The sequence below is a fragment of the Meleagris gallopavo genome, chromosome 3 (assembly GCF_905368555.1).
Source record: "Meleagris gallopavo chromosome 3, MGAL_WU_HG_1.1, whole genome shotgun sequence".
Taxonomy (NCBI): domain Eukaryota; kingdom Metazoa; phylum Chordata; class Aves; order Galliformes; family Phasianidae; genus Meleagris; species Meleagris gallopavo.
In genome coordinates, this window is record NC_139406.1 from 26,913,230 (window position 1) to 26,933,593 (window position 20,364).

At 37.3% G+C, this 20,364-nt stretch overlaps 1 protein-coding gene across 4 annotated transcripts in view; it reads right to left on the reverse strand.

Moving 5' to 3' along the window:
- Nucleotides 1-20,364, reverse strand: part of DDC (dopa decarboxylase) — a 67,009-nt gene that overhangs the window by 27,266 nt on the left and 19,379 nt on the right. For all 4 annotated transcript variants that reach the window (XM_085220498.1, XM_085220497.1, XM_085220496.1 and 1 more), the window contains 5 exons: nt 18,997-19,237; nt 13,343-13,456; nt 12,600-12,719; nt 7,768-7,902; nt 4,348-4,491 (listed from right to left, as the gene is read on the reverse strand). In XM_085220498.1, coding sequence (XP_085076624.1) covers nt 4,348-4,491; nt 7,768-7,902; nt 12,600-12,719; nt 13,343-13,456; nt 18,997-19,197 — 714 coding nt within the window. In that variant the 5' untranslated portion in view covers nt 19,198-19,237. The remainder of the gene's footprint in view (nt 1-4,347; nt 4,492-7,767; nt 7,903-12,599; nt 12,720-13,342; nt 13,457-18,996; nt 19,238-20,364) is intronic.

The window sequence follows — 20,364 nt, forward strand, 5'->3', positions numbered from 1 at the left end:
CTATGAATACATCACCAGAATTTTGTAACTGTTATTACTTTTGTACTTTGGGGTTTTTTTTTGGCTGTTATTCATTTGTTTCTGCCAACACTGTCAATGCACCATTTTCTGTTTCCTCTGTTTTTCCCTGTACGCCTACAGTTAGCCATGTTTTGCAGAGGTTTTGTATTGTGTGCATATGCAAGTTCCCCCATGAACTCATGAGAAATCCTGATGAAAGAGTAAGGAACACCTACGTGATGCTTGTCCATCTACTACACTGTTCAGAAAACAAACACTCTGTCTTAACAAAATATACACACAATTATATGTTACGAGTTCATACACTGCATTTGTGTCACACAGCTCCATTAATGGGTAGACAGACAGGGCCTTTGGGTTCAGGATGAGCAGGGGACTTTTCCAATGAAAATACCAAGAGTGAACTATAGATTTAGCTCTGCTCTTATGCATAGATTTTAAAATAATAGGCAGTGGACTTTCTGATAAGATTAGAGTGAATTGCTAGTCAGTTCAGCAATTAAAGTAATCACAGCCATTTCACAAGAGAAACTTAGAAACAGTTGTTATTTGTGTTGTACTGCAGCTAAATCAGTGCCCTCTGATAGTGTAAGGAGTATGTTGTTCCAGTGAGAGTTTATATGAGTTCAAACATATGCTTAAGTCATTTGAATAATGCCTTATCCTGCAAAGGATACCTCAGTTACTGAAATAATTTTGTTGTCCTCTCTGCAGGTGTCTAAGCCTCAAAAGCTACTTGTTTTAATTCTCAGAAACCACTTAAAATGACAGCACCTGCTCTTGTCATGACTCTCATTACCCTGCCTCAGTGCTAACCAACAAATCTAACTCAATTTGTAACCTGTACAACATCAGAAAAATCACATTTATGCAGGGGGCGGGGGACAGGCTGAATCACAGAAATGGGGCTGATGGCTTAGTATAGCCTGAAGGCCTTCTCCATCACAGGTTGTGCACTTCAGATTTTATTCAGTCAGCTGCAAATGCAAAGCAGCTAAAATGCTTGAATCAGTCTTCTCACATATTACTTTCCTGAAATCGAGAGTTATATTGGGGATAATACACGAACCTTTATGAAGCCCGAGAGCAATGACTCAGTCTTCTCGACTGGAAGACCTCTGACAGCTTCTTAAAAAGATACAGATGCATTTTGCATACTTTCACCACGAAGATTTCCATTTGCAATCCACTAAAATGAGGCAGAAATTCCAATGTTCTTACTTTTGTTTTCTCCAACTCAGCTCTTTCCCAGCTTGCACTCATGTACTGTGGGTTAAGAAACATTGCCCTGGGTATCTGTATGTGCCTCAAGAATACTTCTTCCAAATGGAAATCTGCGGTTAGGATCTTAGAGCTAACATCTACTGAAAAGATGTCCCCTCTTTCTGTCCAACTGATTTGTTGCTTCCTGAATGTGTCCAGATATAAACAGCCTTTCCTGCAGATCATCCTTCAGAAGAGTCATTTCAGTAGAATCTGAGAGATTTTGTGCTGGGTCTTTGTTAAGCAGGAAAAACATTCCACTGCAGCAGCATGACATTGGATGAGCTTGTTGAAATATATTGTACAATATATATACCAGTTGCAATATAGCTGTGCTGATTTATGACAGACAAGATAAAGCCCACAGACTATCACACACTTCAAGTAAAGGAGGCTCTAAAGCCTACCTCTGAATTTAGCAGTGCATGATTCACCACATTTGGGCATCTCTCATTAACACTCATCCAATTTAAGGCCTGTCTCAAACTAAGAGCATAGGGCCTAAAGGAGAATAGTACTTAAGCATGCACTTAACCTTTAGTTAATGTTCATAAGTAATGAAATGAACACAACGTCAGCACAGGATTTCAGGACACAGCTCCCCCTTCACTGATGGCCAGATGCAGGGCTGAGTATCAGACACACTTGGAAACTGCTCCATGGTAAATCATGACAACTTCAGCTCCCCCATACCTGACACAGTTAGAATTGTTTCACAGTCTGGTTGCTTTACTGTATCAAAATATGTCTGTATTTCAATTTCTTCACAAGTATTTTGGAAGAGAGAAATCAACACAAGTTTGAAATTTTTTTGTAAGGGAAACAAAAGCAGCATTCTGAGTCCACTGTTTGGCAGCAGCTTATACTGAACAAAGTAACATACACATTACTAATGCTATAAGATGGTGGATAGGAATTCAAAGGCTCTTTCTAAATGTCTCACTCCTCCCCCCCCCCAAGAAAAGCTTGATTACCAAATCTTATGTATGTGGAAAACAAACTTGTAATTAACAGGTTGCTGTAATGACAGAACCTCCTTCATATCATGGAAATGCACTCCTGATTCTCCATTCACTTCTACAAGAAACTTCAATATAACAAGTTCTCATTTGTTCAGTGAATACAAGAGCAAGATTCTGTATATAAAGCACTGAAATTTGCTTGCATTTTCTTTCTTCTGTTAAACTTTTTGCTTTGATGTTGAATCACACTCCTTAGTGAAGGATCAGTGAATATAGGGAGACAAGAAACAAAGTAAGGAGTCTCCTTGGCAATGTGCATAACTTTGTCACCAGAACTAAATAAAATAGCACCAAAAGAACAAAAGAAATGGAAAGGTTTTTGAAATCTGCGAGGCTGAAAAGGGAGCATTAATACAGTGCATGGACTGCTGTTCAGCATGACAGAGAATTAACACACCTTTGGAGTTAAGAGGCCAGCCATAAGGATAATGAGATCTAGTTTAATCTAAGCTGACATGTTTTATGTATACAAATAAATGGAAGACCTGGCACAGGCCATATTAACACAGACTGAGCCTGTGCCGCCTTTGAAAGCCTCTTGCACAGCTAAGCAAACAGAGGAAGAAATAAACAACAGTTAAATTACCTTTTGTAAAGGTGGTGCTGAATGCATAAAAGAGAATTTTTTATTTCCTCTTGCTACACACAGGAATATTAATAAGAAATGAATATTCAAGAGGGGCAAGATGCATTTTTTTTTTGCAAATGGAGAAAAGATAAGGAGAAAGCATTAACTTTGTTGTTAGTGCATAGAAATGTGATGTAGTGCTATATTTGGAATAATATAAAATTTATAGTAAGATAAAAAAAGTAGGACTTTGCATCATATATTACGAGATGTTACAGTATAACAGATATGAAACCTTATGGCACATCTCCACTTCAAAAGAAGAAAGTCCATTCAGCCAACCCTACAGATGCTTTGTTTCTCTGTCACACTCTCATCATGTAGGAAAGCAGCTGACAGGATGTGCTTGGTTATCCCAATGACTTGCTAATTCTTGACACCCTAGCTTATATGAAAAACATTTTTCACTCTGCTCATCCTCATAATGCATAAGACCAGATACTAAAGGTTAATAACAACAGTAGAAAGATTACATTTTCAAAAGGCTTGGTGAAATATAAGCTACCTCATCCCATTTGGCAAAAAAGCTACTTTTTCCAAAAACAGTTCAAAGAAATCTAAGTCACATTAGCACTTTTCAAAATGTTACCACATGAAAGAAAAGAACAACTGTTGTCAGACATGACTTTTCTGGGGGGGGAGGAGGGGGGGAAGTGACATTTTTTATTCTCCTTAAAAATCCATTTCTAGAGTTCTCAGTTTCTAAGAGATATTCTTTAAGCTCTAATTTTTATTTAATGGAAAGTCAATGGAAAATATATTATTGCTGACATATTGCATCCCTTTTTAAATCTATGCAGATCATGGTCTATATCGAGTTTTATAGAGGTATAATGCTTAGAAATGAGCAAATCATTTTGTTGATGATGTATGGAAACAAAACAGAGGTTACTTCTTCCATGAAAAAAAAAATTTAAAAAGAGATAAAATATCATTTTAACTTGAAATGATGAAATGGTGTTCTGAACTGAAAGGAGTTGATCTGACAAATAAACAAATATTCTTTGAATAAGAGGCCATTTGGAACTCAAGTGTTAGGAGACCATAACGTTGCAGGATTAGACAAATACAACTAGAAAATTCACCTGCACTTATTTAAATGTCTAGTACAAATTCATCTCCTTTTAAAAATTTCTCAGAAGTGCAACCAGCTGCTCAAATGTGTTGCTCCTCCTGCAAATTAATGCTTCTTAAACTTCAAGAATGCCTCTTATTACAATTATTTTTTCTGCACATATAAATACTTGAAATGTCTTTAACAAAGCTCATGTGCATGAAGAACATTCATGGAAACTATCGTAATATTCTAACCAGACTGCCTGTTAAACCCTCTCTTAGGAATAAGATCATCTTCTCCTTCCAAAAATAACTGATGAGAATAAATCCACTGATGACTTAAAATCCAATACTCACAAAGAATGGGATAAGACCAGAAGCTTTGTCTTCATCCAAAACTTTCTTTAGGGCTGAACCACAAACAGCAAATGTGTCATCTGAAGAAACACTTTTCATCTTCACACCACTGATCAGTGCAGCCCTTTCCACAGATGAATGAGCCTGCAAGGAAATAGGCAAGTTTTAAGACAGCCGTTTTTTATTGGAATTTAAGAAGTTTATTTGAATGTGAAAAATAGAAAAATTTCTTTTAAGTAAAGCAACATTTGAGATTCCGGGACTGTTGCTGGTATCTAACAGTTACTATAAAGACTCTTTCAGATAGACAAATGAGAACACATACATATACACATTCACTCACATGTGCACAAACACAAATACACCACTAGAAACCCTGAAGTATTCTTGAAACTATTGCCATGGTCTCATTCAGACCAGAATTCAATAAACGTTAGTGATATCTTTAATTAATATATTTTCAATTAGGTAGAATTGATTAAAAGCTTCAGGATTTGGCTCCAGATCAACCAAAAACTACACAGATAATCATCATGCCTCAAAATAATTTAGTTGCAATCTTCAAAAGTTAGAAGTATAATATAATAATAATTCTATTAATAGTAAAAGGTGTAGTTAGCCACAAAATGCTCATTTGAGGCATAGGTAAACAAGAACAACAACAACAACAACAACAAAAAACAATTTTACCTTTCTAATATTTCATTAATCATCAATCACTTGAAAGAGAAGTGTTTCTCACCTTTTCATATCCTGACTATTCTCTCTCATAATCTCCACGCTACACTTGTTGAGCCTTGCTAGCGCCTACAAGAGCACTTAATAATTCTGTTCTAATTTAGCATACAAACATGGAGAAGATTAAGCCAAAACATAGGCTGAACAATACCAGATGAAATAGTTTCTGCCTTTCAACTTCGCCTATCCATGGAATGATGCATTTTAACGGTAGATTTATTATTAACTTGTACCTCAACAGCACCTCTTGTTAAAGTACTTTGGTAAACTAATTAGGCTCCAGCCTGACAAAATGTGGAAGTCTAGACACAGAGTCTGCCTTTGAAGTAGAACATGGTGTGTTTACCATAGCAATACCTTACTTCATTTAAGTATACAATGTAAAGAGGTGTTTTATAAACAATTTATACAAGAAAGAATTTTAAATAAGTGAACTACAGAGGTTCTTAGCTGCTAAGAACTTAAGAATTGCTTCCTCAAGTATCCCACAAGGCTCTCTGATAACTATAGCCATTCACAAGCTGGAGGTTAAAACCACAAAGATGACTTTGGCTTACAGCAAATCTTTAGTGACGTGCTGCTGACCTAGCGCTCAGCAGTGTACCCAGAAATCTCCCACTATCCTCTAGGAGAAAAATGAACTAAAAATGAAATGAGTGGGTAGCTGCTTAAGGTAGCTAGAGGAAGCAATAAATAAATAAATATGTTTTAAAAGTCAATGAAGGTAGTGGTCTAAGAAAACTGGAAGGTATCAAATAACTTCCCTGACTTCTGTCCTGGTCCCCCTCAGATGTCTACTGTCAGGGGTAGCTGGGTGCTTCTTCAAGCTCTGAGGTCTCACTTTCAATGGCCTTGCAGTAGGTGCCTCAGCCAGGGCAGCCCAGGCACTTACGTTGTCCCCAGACCCTCAAATAGTTACTGGGGAAAGTCACTGGCCCTGCTCTGTGCTCATTAATACAGAGCAGAACAATTTCAGTGAGACTTCCTGAAATACATAAAAGCTAAAATGATCTCCTGAGATACATGGCTCCCTACTGACCAGCTTTCTGCCACCCTGCTACTGCAGTCTTGCACTGTTTTGCTCTGCTGGCGCAGTTTTCTCTCCCTCAGAATGGCTTAGGCTTACTTTCTTTTGTGGATTATTGCTATGAGTCACACAGGTCTGTTCTTAATGCAGAAGGACCAGTGAGCTCTGCAACAATCTGCTTTTAAAGGTCAGCAATATCTTAAGGCAAATCCTTCTGTAAACACGAGATCCCCTGACCTTCAGCATACATGGAGGCCTGTCAGTCCTCATTTCAAGTTAGTCATTTACAGGGGGCAAGAAATTGGAAACAAGTAGCAGGCTTTGTGCATCACTGGGTCAAAGTTTGAGCAGAACACAGACCTTAGGGTCCAGACAAAAAAAAGAACAAGTATTTTTTGTGCCTTTTGAAAACAGTTGTCTGCCCTTATATTTACTTGTCCTGACTGATCTCATGCAACAAGTCCTTTCTCCCTCCTAATGCACTCTTAAATTGCTTTCCAATGCTTTTCAACTAACAAACAGTAGTAAATGAAGGCAAACTTGAAACCTGGCTGTTTTATTCTGCATAATCAGATATTACTTTGAATTAAACATCAAGTGCTAAGAAATTTCCCTCAATCTCATTGACATTTAACTAAGAAAATGTCACAGCTGTTGAGAGGAGCAACACTGCTTGGCCCTTCAATAGGATTAGTGTGCTAGGAAGGTAGGAGCAGCAGAACTCACAAAACTACAATTTGCTTTAATTAACAGTAAAAGCCTCTCACAGTCCTGACCTGCTGAGAGGTTAGCCTCATTCAGTCAGCTAAATACCACTCGCAGAAACCAAGGATTATGCTTTTTTGTTTTCTTAGATTTCTCAGCTAGATTAATAGAGATTTTAGGAGTTCTAGAATGTTTTGAATTTCCTGAAGTATCAACTCTTTGAAAGGGTTGATAACTGCAGGACAAGGGGAAATGGTTTTAAGTTGAGGGAGGGAAAATTTAGGTTGGATGTCAGGGGGAAGTTCTTTACAGAGAGCAGTGAGGTGCTGGAACAGGCTGCCCAGAGAGGTTGTGGATGCCCCATCCCTGGAGGTGTTCAAGGCCAGACTGGATGGGGCCCTGGGCAGCCTGGTCTAGTATTAAAAGTAGAGGTTGGTGGCCCTGCATGTGGCAGGGGGGTTGAAGATTCATGATCCTTGAGGTCCCTTCCAACCCTGGCCATTCTATGATTCTGTGATTCTGTGAAGTAGTATGACAAATTTGTCTTATATTCATGCAGTGGGTTTGTCTGTGCAAGCATCTGCACCCAAGCACACCGGGAGGTTATACGTGTGTGTATTTGCATGTGCAGACATGGACACACAGGCCATGTCAAAATATGATCAAGACTTAACACAACTGAAATTAACCTCTTGCTCAAATATTTTTATTTACTTCAAGAGAAGCAATACTTCCATGACATTGACCTCCAGGTAGTTACTATTCGTATTATGGTAGCACATTTGCAGATTCCAGCCCACTTATGCTGTATGATAAGATTTAAGCAAGCAAAATCAAATAGTCCCTAATCCAAAGATCTTGTATGTTAATTCATGTGCCAATTGAGACAGCCTAATTATTTTAAGTATAAACACCAGGATTCGAGGTTTATGCTTTTGGAGGACACTCACCTGATCAGAAGCATAGGCCACCAGCATGCCCATGATGTCTGCCTCTGTTAGCTCAGGCTTTTCTGACTGCACCCGTCTGATGGTTTTTGTTCTTGCAGCAAGCAGTGCAACAAGGGTGGCCTCACTTGCACTTCCCTAAGACAAATTGAAGAGAAGTTCAAAAGGAAGACATTTCAGAGGAAAAGCACCATATTCTTTTATATGAATTTGCGAAGTTGGTAACAGAAATTGCATATGAGAAACTGCATGATCTAATGCTTTCTAAGAGTAGGTGTGACAGCAAGCGAGGAATCTCTTTTTGACCTTTGTCTTCTCTTCCCTGATGCCTCTGCTTGTCTGCTCTATGCTTATTCATTTTAGGCACCAATCTTGCAATCAATGCTAGAAAGCCAGACTCACAGACTTAAGAGTACATGAAAATGCTCTCATCAATCAGATGTTGATCATCTATTGACCAGTAGCCATAGTAGAGTAACTGTTGATTTCTGTTACTCTAGATTTCACATTTAACTTCAATCAGAATCTAACAACTCCCATTTCTGTCAGGCAACATGCCTAGCTATAGTGCTTATTTAATACTTAGAGTTACCCTGAGTCAAGAGTTACCTTGTAGTCAAGAGAAAAAAATACTAAAAAAGCAAAAAAGTTCTGACTCAATATAGATAACTGCTTTTCAAAGGATTATTTATATAATTTCCTTTCATCAAAAACATAAGAGTACTCCTAAATTGCATTTTGACTTAGAAAAGAAGAAAAAAAAGAATTTCAATTGTGCATTAGGTAATCTGTGGCTACAAAGACGGAATTTCTCTGTATCAACTGATCTGTAAATTTCACAGGAGAATACAAGTTTCCACAAATTACGTTGTATGCTTTTCTCTGGGACAGGCAGATGAAATGTGCTGTAAACTGCTCTTTTAAACTATAAGAAACTTTCTGTAAACATATGTTCATAAATGTCCATATTTTGGGTGTGCATATGCAAGTAAAAGTTTTTAAGTATTTTCAAAGTTGAGCAGCTGTCATGCAAGTCTTCCTCTGCCAAGCATGTAATACTGCAATGAATACACCTCCTTCTATTAATGAGTATACCTCGGAAAAATCTAGTGTCAACAAGTTAATTTTGGAATGATGTTTCTTACTCTGTACCAAAATTCTATCCTCTCTCTACTAAAGATCTGTGCACACTTAATAATTACTTATAAAGTAATTAAGTATTTAGGAAGTCTTAATTCTTCCCTGGTAATAGACCTGATACTACAGATTGTATACATGAGAACAATCCCAGTGAACTTAGATTTCCTCCTAACTAATACTGAAGTTAGTTGAACTATTATCAAGAGACAGAGCTGCCTTTTACACATCAGCAGTGAGTAAGCCCTTACAGCGGCTGAAAGTGAACAGAGTGAGCAGGAAAAAGTACAGTCCCTAAATATTTATTAAATGCATTGCCATGATTAAGAGGTTTTATCTGTGTTCCCGGGGGTTTGAGGATGTAAACCCCAGAGCCTGTAGCAAAATACAAAGATGAGTAGGAAACACTCTTAGCTGCTGATGCTGCTCATAGCCTCACAGCACCTCAAAGAAGTATTACAGAATAATATACACAGAACATTACAGGAAAGCATACATCCTACACAGAATGTTGTAAGAAGATATATACCACTCCTGGTTCAAGTAAGGCAGCACTTTTATGTGAGGCAAAGGGTGAAAGAAATTTTGTCCATTAACTACAAAAAGTAATATGGTAGAATCCCCATGGCAGACTATTCTGTCCAAAACATCATTTCCAGCAGATGAAAATACTTCACATTTGTGTAAATTGCTGAAACTTATTGTGGTGCTCACACAGTCTTTCAGGTGAGTTATATGTCTACAGAAATAAGTTGGGCAGCATAAAGCCTATCTGTGAGTTTTATCTTAATTCCACGAGTCACTCAGAGCAACCTTCCCAAACCAGAGTTCTTCACTGTAAAGTTTCCTCTAACATCCCTGCATTTAGTATCTGGGAGGAAGTATAAATTATTATTAAAATATTAAAATACTTGATTATGAGGATACATCTTTCAAGTATATATGGAAAAAATCATTTATATTTTTTTTTCTTTGTTTTTGGCAATGATAAGGCCTTGTAAAACTCTTAGCATCTTTCTAGGACATATAAGAAGTTTGTATTTTTAATAAACGTGCAAAAGTATATGCAGGAAAATGGCTGTAGGAAATTCCAAAAGTTAAGGTATTAATTTGATATTTGGAAATTTTAGCTCTATTTAGCCCACTATTCTAAGGGCTTAATCAGGGCAAATCACTTGGGCTCAGGAAAAGCCTCCGTCTTCTGAGGAGTTCCATAATCTGTTCTGGTATCCTGATATCTTTCACCCATCTGGTGCCTAGACACCAAATACAACAGCTCTTATCTAAATCTTATTTCATGGAAGCATAGTTAGACAGAAAGAGGCTATCTATGCAGCTGGATCTTGCCTACTGTCTGGAAAAGCTGAAATATGGCCTAAAAGCAACCTGGAAATGCATTTTGATGGCTCATAACAGACTTTTTCCACCTTTCCCCCAATTCCATTAGTCCCTTTTTTGGACTAAAAATGTTTGCAAATGTGGTTTGTAGGGTTCATCTATTCACTTGGCCCCACAGTCGTGCCCTAAATGACTTTGAGTAAGAAATCCCCTGGTTCTCGGACTACTGTTTACTGATGGGAAAATCGGGATGTTTCTCACCAAACCAAAGATAGGCTGAGTCTGATTTTATTTCGCTCTTAAAATACTTCTTTGCAGAGTTTAAACTCTTTAAAATTCAAACTTTTCAACAGTTTGTCTAGAATGAACAGCAGGATATGTGTGCTATACTCAGACAAGCTTCATGAAGAAAGTAGCTTTCTCGTTTTTAAAAGCTGTTTTTTTCTCCTCTTGAATGCTGCATTCTGCATTAAGTGAAGGATGATGATACCTTTCCTTTTACCGCAAGCAAACAAAGGTTGCCATGGCAAGCAGGCTCAAGAGGCAGAAGAAATATCAGTAAGAGCTGATGTTCATGTCCACCAGAGCTCTGAACTGAAATTTTCTTTCATCTTTTGCCATTTTCAAGTGTCATCCTGCTCACAATAACACAGTGCTTCATATTGACATAGGCTTTCAGATGTAATTAAGAGCTAATTTTCACAGGCTCAGTTTTACCCAATACTACAACAATTACTTGGTATTTGCCAAGGGAATGACTGGCAGTTTCACACTCTCACGTTGCTTTTGCCTCACGCCCTCTTATTTGTATCATTATTGTTTCAAGAGCAAAACAAGATCTGCAGCATAAATGACTTCATTGTAAGCAAGAACACAGAACATACTTTTGATTCTTGAAACTGACTTGTGTCTGATGAAAATTATAGGCAATCCAGCACTGTCAGCCTCGAAGGGCAATTTTTCCTGCCGATAACCATCAGGCATAATTGCTTGCTTTTACTGGTACCAAATAAATGCCAGAGATGCATGACAAAAGCTTGATTTCTCAAACATAGCCCTCTGCCTATAATTGTAATGGAAAAGGTCCCAACAGAGCAAGCAGAATGAGTAAAGAGTTACTCTGAAAAATACACAGGTGTAGGTGCAGGTCCATCTACGAGAATTATAGCAGCTGGGTTAAATTCAGAATTACCTGGGAAGACATTGGCAGAATTTACTGAAATATTCCTCAAGTGGCTACAGCTGAGATCAATGAAAGAAGCTCCTGTTTTTAGCATGTAGTTCAGATGTTTTAGAAGCCAATCTTAGCATAAAACAAAGCATAAAACGGACCGTGCCTATATCTCCAATCACCGGACTTCAGAAATTATCAAATGAGCAAAGAAAAAATATTTAAAGTTCTGTCTTTCCCATGGCAGACATCTATTTTAATTAGGTGAATAACTGCAACCAAATTCTGTGCATTTGAATAAAGATAATGCACTAGAACAGCAAGTCGGGGTAGACAATCTACATAGCTTTGTTATGCATGCACGATCACCCACTGATAATATATTCATTACCATACAGATACTCTGTTCAGATAGTGTAGGCTTTCATTAAGGATACAACTTTCCAAAAGTTTGGAGGGGTGTTTTATGTTGAATATGGAACTGTAGACTGAAAACTGTTCTATCTAATGACAAAATATTTTTGATTCAACTTTTAAGCAGCTTCATTTTATTCTAACTATCTAGTTCTAAAGTTTCCATTTTTTTAATGTAAGGAAAAGAAGAAAAAAAACTTTTTAAAATTATGTCAATTTGTTTGAAAAAGATTAACAGACTTTCTACTGCACTGAGTTACTTCTACTTTAAATAATTTCTCTGCTATGTTATCTATTGTTTGTTCTCTGATAAAAATAATATAAAAAAAAAAGGAAGGCTATTTTGGAAACTGAAACAAATACTCAAAGATGTCTAAGGTGAACTTCACATAAGCTTTTGTAAACCGTTTTGCTTTGTTTACAATCCTCACATATATTTCTACTTAGGAAGATTTTTTATTGTCATTTTCAGGCATTAAACATTACTGCACATTGTCGATAGCTTTCTTAAATTGTTGATAATTTTTCATGGAGAATAGTATTTCAGAGCTTTTTTGTTGTTTGTTTGTTTGTTTTCCATTGCTGCCATGAATGTTCGTAGTCACCAATGGACATTCTCCCTATGCAGCAGCCCACCCAAAAGTCACAACAAAAACCCACCCAAGTCACAACAAAAATACCCTTTATTAATATTTTGGTATGGTGGTTTTACAAAATCATAAAGATCAGAAATTCATCTTGTATTTTTTTTTTTAACCTGTATTCCTTCTCTTACCTGAATGACTCCTCCACCTTGCCCATCCTTTCCAGCTAAAAACTCTTCAGGCAACTTAATCATCTTCCCTAGCCAATCCAGCATGACAGTTTCCAGCTCCGTGCAAGCTGGACTTGCAGCCTGTGATGAAAAAAAGAACAGAGAGAATAACCTCACTAGGGTATGAAGAGAAACAAAAGCCTTGCCATGCTGGATCATTCTCCCACTATCTTTGGAATACAGAGGAAAAGACTCGCTTACTTTACTAGCTACATTAGGGACCTAGCAACCAGTTCATGAATGGCATACCTAATTATTTAAAAATGTCAAACTGGACCTCATATAGAAGAATTGTGACTGTCAAATGTCAAAGCTATGACCTGTATCTTCAGAACTCTTCTTCCACATCCAGTACCAACCTTTTCTGAGAAGAGCCCATTTGGCATGAATGTTTGTTTTTTTTTTTAAAACATAATTTTCCACGATACAAGAAATAACATAACCAGGCAGTAAGCAACAGTCATACTACGCAGTGAGTAACCAGTAAGCTTGAATTATTACTACTAATTCTAAATGATGGTAATTTTTCTAGGACAGAACTTCCAAGAGGAAATAGTGCTCTGTGAAAGCACTTAATAAGTCAAGGAAATGTAGTTATAAAAAATAGTCCTGTGACTTCATTGCTATTAATAATTCCACTGAAGACTGTCACTGAAACACTTAAAATCGTTACCTCATAGCTATATATACCCCAATAAACTTACCCAAGAGAAGCCCACACATCCTATTCCACCACATAACATGTCTGCAAGAAGAGCTGGGAAGGAACTGGCTGAAGGGAAGTAGGCAAAAAAGTAGGGACTGTGCCAGTGAGTCACCTGTAGTAAGAGAAAAACAGTCATAACCAATGCAGAAGCAGAAACAAGCGGTCACAAAATCAGAAGAGGACTGGAGGTAAGGACTAGTCAACAGTTCTTCATTACATGGCTATAACATAGGATCCAATTTTTTAGAGAAGCTTAGCTGGTTTTTCTCTTAAAAAAAAAAAAAAAAAAAAACAACCTCAAATTAGAAAGAAAATGTTAGCTGAATTTTAATTCTTGCCCCTACCTCCTAACAGTCCCATAATCAGAACTCTATTTTTGTCAGCCTAGAAGATAAGAACTGTTTGCACAGTGGCAGCATGAGTTTCTGTGCAGGGTACTGTTCTTGATCCTCTGTTTTCAGGGACTCCTCCAGAGTTCTCTATTTGATCTCTGTCATGCAACTGATTTAGCAAATGTGTCTTTAACTGCACAGACCTCTCTCGCCCATGCCTTGCATCTATTTGCTCAAATTCATGCACTAAATCTGACCAAATAGCCCCTCCCCCAAAATGAAAGAATCCACTCCAGTATCCAGAACTTTCTCCAGAAAATTACACTAGCATCTTCAGATTATGATTTATATACAACTTTAATTTGTGCATACTAATAAGAACACAATAACTGCACAAAACCTGGTGAGTATTTTACAGCAACCATATTTAGAGCCATCTTGTACCTAAGCAATTTTAAAGACTTTTAAGACACTCAATATGGCTTCACAACTCCAATCTAATAAGATTTGAAAACACGAAATGTGCTGCCACACTGTAATGCTCAGTGGAAGTAATAAGGTACGAAATACTTATCTTATTCAAGATAAAAGGTAAATTAAGAAAAAAAATGCTTTTAGATAATTAGGTGAACTGTAAGCAAAAATTCAGCAGAAAACTTACAAGAGATTTTCCTCAGCTAGAAATCCAGAGGCTGCTGAGTAACTGAAGCTAGCCTTGCCTTAAAATGTTAGGTTTTTTGTTTGTTTTGTTATTTAATATTGGAGTTCTTCTGTTACAAGTGATGAATAGGAAGAAGACACATTATCTGTTGCCTGAGCTCAGTATCTTTCTTACTGATTTGTTCTGCATGCATTCCCACTGTTCCACAGGCTGCAAACGCCCTTTTTTTTTTTCCTTGCCTAACCTTCTTTATGCCAGCAAGCAGCTCTTCCTTGGGAACATACTCCTTGATAAGGTAAACTGTCTTAGATGTATATAATGAATCAGATGTCACTTTCTATGCTGCAGTATACCATATCTTTCAGATGCCCCTGCCCTTTCACATGAAACCATCTCATTACGTTTTCTATTGCCTAAAAGAGCCATGCATGTGGTATGTTCAAGATTTCACTCTTACAGGTCACTAGCTCCAGACCTTCTCAAATCACAAATTCGAAGGCAAGCCACTGTAAATGTTTTTGTCTGTCTCTGCTCTATACAGTAGGGATATTTCTTTGCTGTAATGAAGATTTAGAGCACTTGTGGTAGACATTTTCTTTTAGAAATCAGAAAGAAAAAAAAATGGGTTGGTACATGGTTATTAACAGCAAAACATGAAACAGATTAAAAATACCCAATAAACAGCAGCCTCTGATAGGACACACATGCACAAACTTTCACTGACGTTCATAATGAACCAGGGCTGCCCTACTGTTCATCTACCCAGCTATAATACTTTGTGATCTGCAAGACTTTTGACATTCATCTTGGGTTAATCAGGTTAAACTGCCTACTTGCTGGGAGCCATTCATTTGATGAAACACAGCAGATACAATTTGCACCACTCACAAAGTGAAAAAGCCAAAAGCCTCAGGGCAAGTGCAGCTGTGATTCTTTACTCTCCTGCCTCCCTTTCATGTGAATCAGCTCTAAAATTCATCTCTTTTGCCAACAGACACACTTAGTGAAATATTGCAAAGGGTGTGACACCACTGATGCTTGATTATTTAGCCCTCTACTGATAAACTGTGATACACAAGTGTCTTGGGTTCAATAATTATCATACTAGTGTTTCTCAGAGACGTTTTTTCCTCAGATCTCATCTAAGGATGTCTTTTTTTCTGTGGCTTGCTTAGTCTGAACAAGAGTCTTCCTTCACCACATAGTAGCAATAGGTACTTCAGCAGAAAGTTCATAGATTAAGGAATCCAGTTTGCAGCAAATTATAGTCTTGGCACTACATGCAGTCACAGATAAACTTGAGTGTTTTTAAGCTCCAAAAAAAGAGGACAGATATTTCCAAAGAACAAAGTCAGTCTGATATTTTTGTACCCAGTTTCCTTCCACCTTGGCTTCCTGCTGCAGAAATCAAAGTCTGGCTGTTCCCTCAGCTCCTGTGTTAATAATACTAGGAACTTAGCACTATTTTGATTATTATCATTTAGTGAACTGCTCTACACCCAATATCACAAGAAGTCTTCATAACGAATTTTTCCACTCAAGAATGCCTGTTCTCCTATTGGTTAAAGACAACAATGATACTGTATCAGTGCTTTACACAGTTGATTGATCCTTTGTCTTCTATAGGCATGCCATGCCTGCACATGCTCTGCAGAGTGTCTGAGGATTGGGGGGGGAAACAACAAACAAATAAACAACAGTAAACTTAGCCATGTCTTCAAAGGAAGGGAAGGGAAGAAGCAGTATTCAGGAAATAACAGGCCTCACCTCAACCCCAGGAAAGATGATGGAACCTTGAAGCTATTTCCAAACGTATTAACAGCAAGATGTTGAATGAGACTAGGCAGCAAAGATTTATGAAGGGAAAGCTATGTCTAAGCAACCTTGCTGTTTGTGGTTCAGCCCTAAAGAAAGTTTTGGATGAAGACAAAGCTTCTGGTCTTATCCCATTCTTTGTGAGTACTGGATACTATTATTTTGAACTTAGCAAGACTTTCGATAGTGTCTCCTGCAACATCCTCACTGACACACTGAAAAACTATGGCCTAGAGAAGTGGACAGTGAAGTAGACTGAAAAGTGGTTAAACTGCCAGCAGCATCAAGTCCAGCAGGAGACTAGTCATGACTAGTGTACTCAAAACTGTGTCCAGTACTCTTTAGTATCTCCACTAATTCCTGGACGACAGGACAGAGTGCTCCCTCAGAAGGTTTGCAAATGATATCAATTTCTTCTAGTTCTATGCACTGTTAGGTCAGCTTACAATTCAACAGGTCCTCAACAGGCTGGAGAAATGAGCCAAGATGAATCCCATGAAATAAATGCTAAAACCTGTAGTTGGGTAGGAACTCTGCCCTGAACTAGTATAGGCCAGGGGTCAACTATCTGGAAAGCAACTCTGTAGAACTGGATTTAGGGGTAATGGGAAAAATACATTGGAACATGGCTATTAATGTGCCCTTTTGGCAAATAAAGACTAACAGTATCCAGGCTACATCAGGAAAAATGTTACCAGCAGATCAAGAGAGGTGATCCTTCCCCTTTACTCAGTGCTGGTGAGGCCACATCAGCAGTCTATATCCAATTTGGACTTCTTCAATACAAAAAATACGTTCTGAAGTGAGTCCAATGAAGGGCCACAAAGCCAATTAATGTATTAGAGTATCACTTATACATATAACAAGAAGCTGAAAAGCTAAGATTGTTCAGCTTGTAAAAGCCCAAGTGAGGGAACTTGTGAAGGTATATAAATGCCTCATTGGAGCGCATAAAGATGTAACCACATTCTTTTCTGAGATATCCAGTTTCAAGACAAGATGTCAACAAATTGAATCACAGGAAATTCCACTTAAATATAAGAACTTTTTTTACTGTAAGGATTACCAGACTTTGGAACAGGAAAGAGAGGTAGCAAAGACATAATCTTTGGAGATGTTCAACACTCAATTTGCCACAGTCAGTCTGACTAACTCTGCTTTTGGCATGGAGGTGGACTACATGATCTTCAGAGATGCTATCCATCCTAAGCTATCCTGTGACACAGTTTTCATGAGATTTCAGTACTTAATTTAAACAACACAGGCACAATCAGAGTTACTATTAGAACTAGCATTTATATACTCATGCTCATTGTCACAAACACATTTCATAACAGACAAAAGCTTTGGATAAAACATTTTTTATTCAAAATGCAACACTTTCACTAAGTCAATAGTTATTTGCTATTTATTTGCAAAAACAAGTTAGGTAAGAGGGAACATGACAAAATGAAATAATTTGAATTCAATGTCTCACGTTCTAGTCTCCAATGATTCATCTCTTATTTTTTAATTTGTTATTATTTCACTGAGCATTCTGAAGTATTCTGATTAGCAAAGTGTTGTCTGTTCTACTTCAAGAAAAAAGAATGGCTAACATTTTCCTCCAGTGAAAAAGAAAAGGCTTTCAAAACTAAGTGTGTTTTCATATCTAACATTTTATTATCATCAGATAGTATGAGCATTTGGTATAAACTGTTTTTAAAATTAACTGCAGTGAATTATAATACATATCATATTTAAACAACAATGCTATAAGCAACAATCAAAGTATTTGCATGCATTGGCCATAATTCTCTTACTGAATTTACACTAATTTAATTCTTTTGGATTTAAGACTTTATCCACAGATCTTTGTGAAGAGTGGAGCAATTTTCATTGAATTCAGTGGAGTTTTAGTCAGTGAAAGGACAGCAGGGTTGGCACCGAGGGAAACGATAAAAAAATGCATCAAATATTTACATTGGTCAATGAAAAGGAAGTGATATTAAAGTACACTGACTAAAAGCATCTACAGAGCAGTGATTCCATGTTTAGTCACATAACAATCGTATCACCTATCTATACACAGAAAAGTAATGTAAAAACACTATTGCAGGGATCCAAAGGATATTTTTTAATTACCGTCTATTAATCATCCAGTCCTTTTCAAGCTGTTTCAGGTCATTAGAAGACAAATATATATATTTAAAATAAAGTATAGCATGACTGGAGAAACAAGAAAGATTCAGAGCTGAACAAATGCCAGATGCTTTGATTTACATTGTCTGTTCAATACTAATCTATTGAAAGACTAATATTTAGGCAGTGACCATCTGCCTTAAAGCATACTAAAAGAAGTCAGAATTTAGGAGAATATGTCAACATGACAAGTATTGGAGAGAATCCTTTCTAGTCAGATCTGTAATAAAAAGAAGTCTCAAAAGAGAACTTCAATATTTAAAGATCAGTTTGAAGGAACATTTTATGTACAGTAGACTAATAAAAATTCCATTTTAGAAAATATTTGCTGTGCTTTGCAAGCAGCAAAACTAGCACATGAAATAGAATGGTAGGAAGCTCTGCCTTAACCCATTCAAGATAGAAAAGGGGATTATCTCCAAAAGCAAGCCTCACATGAAGCAAAATAATCATTTTATTATTTTTAGAAAGAGCAGAAAGTGTTAGTAAAGTGTCATGTTTAATATATAAATATATAGCAGATTCCTCCCTTTTAAAAGCTAAACAATGTGGGTACTTCTGTTTGTAAAGTTTATCTGCACAACTTTCATCCACACTTTTGTTTTTGTTTTTGAATTCCCAGATGCAGCATTGAATATTGCACTACAGATCTATTTTCCTTACCCCTGGCATAATGATCTTCTCAATGTCCTTAAAGACATCCTCAAAGCTCTCAGGATCCTGTGGTGCACAGTCTGGAATGAGAGTCCTCAGATATCCTGGTTCCACATCTGGGAAGACCTGTCTTTTTTCTATCTTCTCTAGGTAATCTGCAACGTAGTCCACCATCTCCTTCCCTCTCTTGCGGAACTCTGCAGCATCCATGGATATCACAGTTTAGGACTTAGCAGGAAAAAAAAAAAACCTAAAAAGAAAGAAAAGTCCCATTTGAAAAAAAAATATATATATATATATATATTTTCTTTTCTTTTTTTCTTCCAACTTCCTGCTTTGGCCTGACCTTGCTCTCCTGCATGGCATCAGGCTGCGTGAGAGGATCTCCCCTCAGCTGGGATGACTTTGGAGGTTACACGCTGAGAGATCCCTTACACCTTGATGTCAAAATGCCTTATTGACACAGATCCTCACTAAGTGATTAATAGTTTATTTCAAGCTTCATTAGCTTTTCTGTTTCTTTGATTCTGCACATATTATCCCTTAGACATAGACTGCTGACCAAGTCTGGGAATAAGAGTGGATTCTGCCACACTTGGGCTCATTACCTTCATGGTTCAAGGAGTCTCAAAAGCAGGGGTGTCCACTCTGAACCTTGTGATTCAATAAGAGGGTCTCTTACATGTGTGTGTTTAACCTTAACCTCCACACAGTAAATAATCAAGCATATCAAGCTTCCTCAAGTCTTGATAAGTTGCTGTTAAATCACTACATTATATTTAAAATATATCAATAAATATATTCCTGCTTCTCTCTTACTAGCGAGATATATAGTGTCTGTATTGTGGACAGAAACAACTACCTCTTATTCAGGTGATTTATAAGATCACTCTCACAGTCCTTTGGAAAAAAACTAGACCATATGTTCTTTTATTTCTGCATATTGTGTCAATATCCATACAGCACTGCATTCTGCTCCACTCCAGTTTTGCTGGACACTGCATAGGAGTAAACAAGGCTGCTAAAGCTTTGACGTCTACATTATGAAGTACATTAGATTAACAGAGGCAGAGGCACACTGATGAAGATTCAGAAATCACAAATGTAACCCCTACTGCAGCTGATTAACACAAGACCATGGCACTGCTCACATTGTAATCAGCTTCCTCTTGCCTTTTAAATAAGAGGCCTAAGGAAATAGCATGCAACACATCTCTATTATAATCCATAACACCAAGCTATAGTAACCACAGTTATATTGGCTGCCCTGTCATTTTATCTACTTCTTGCCTCCTGTCTTGCTTCAGCATTCAGCAGCCTTACTCTGTCACTGTAAATACACACACGTGCTTACAATAAAACCTTATTTCTTATTGA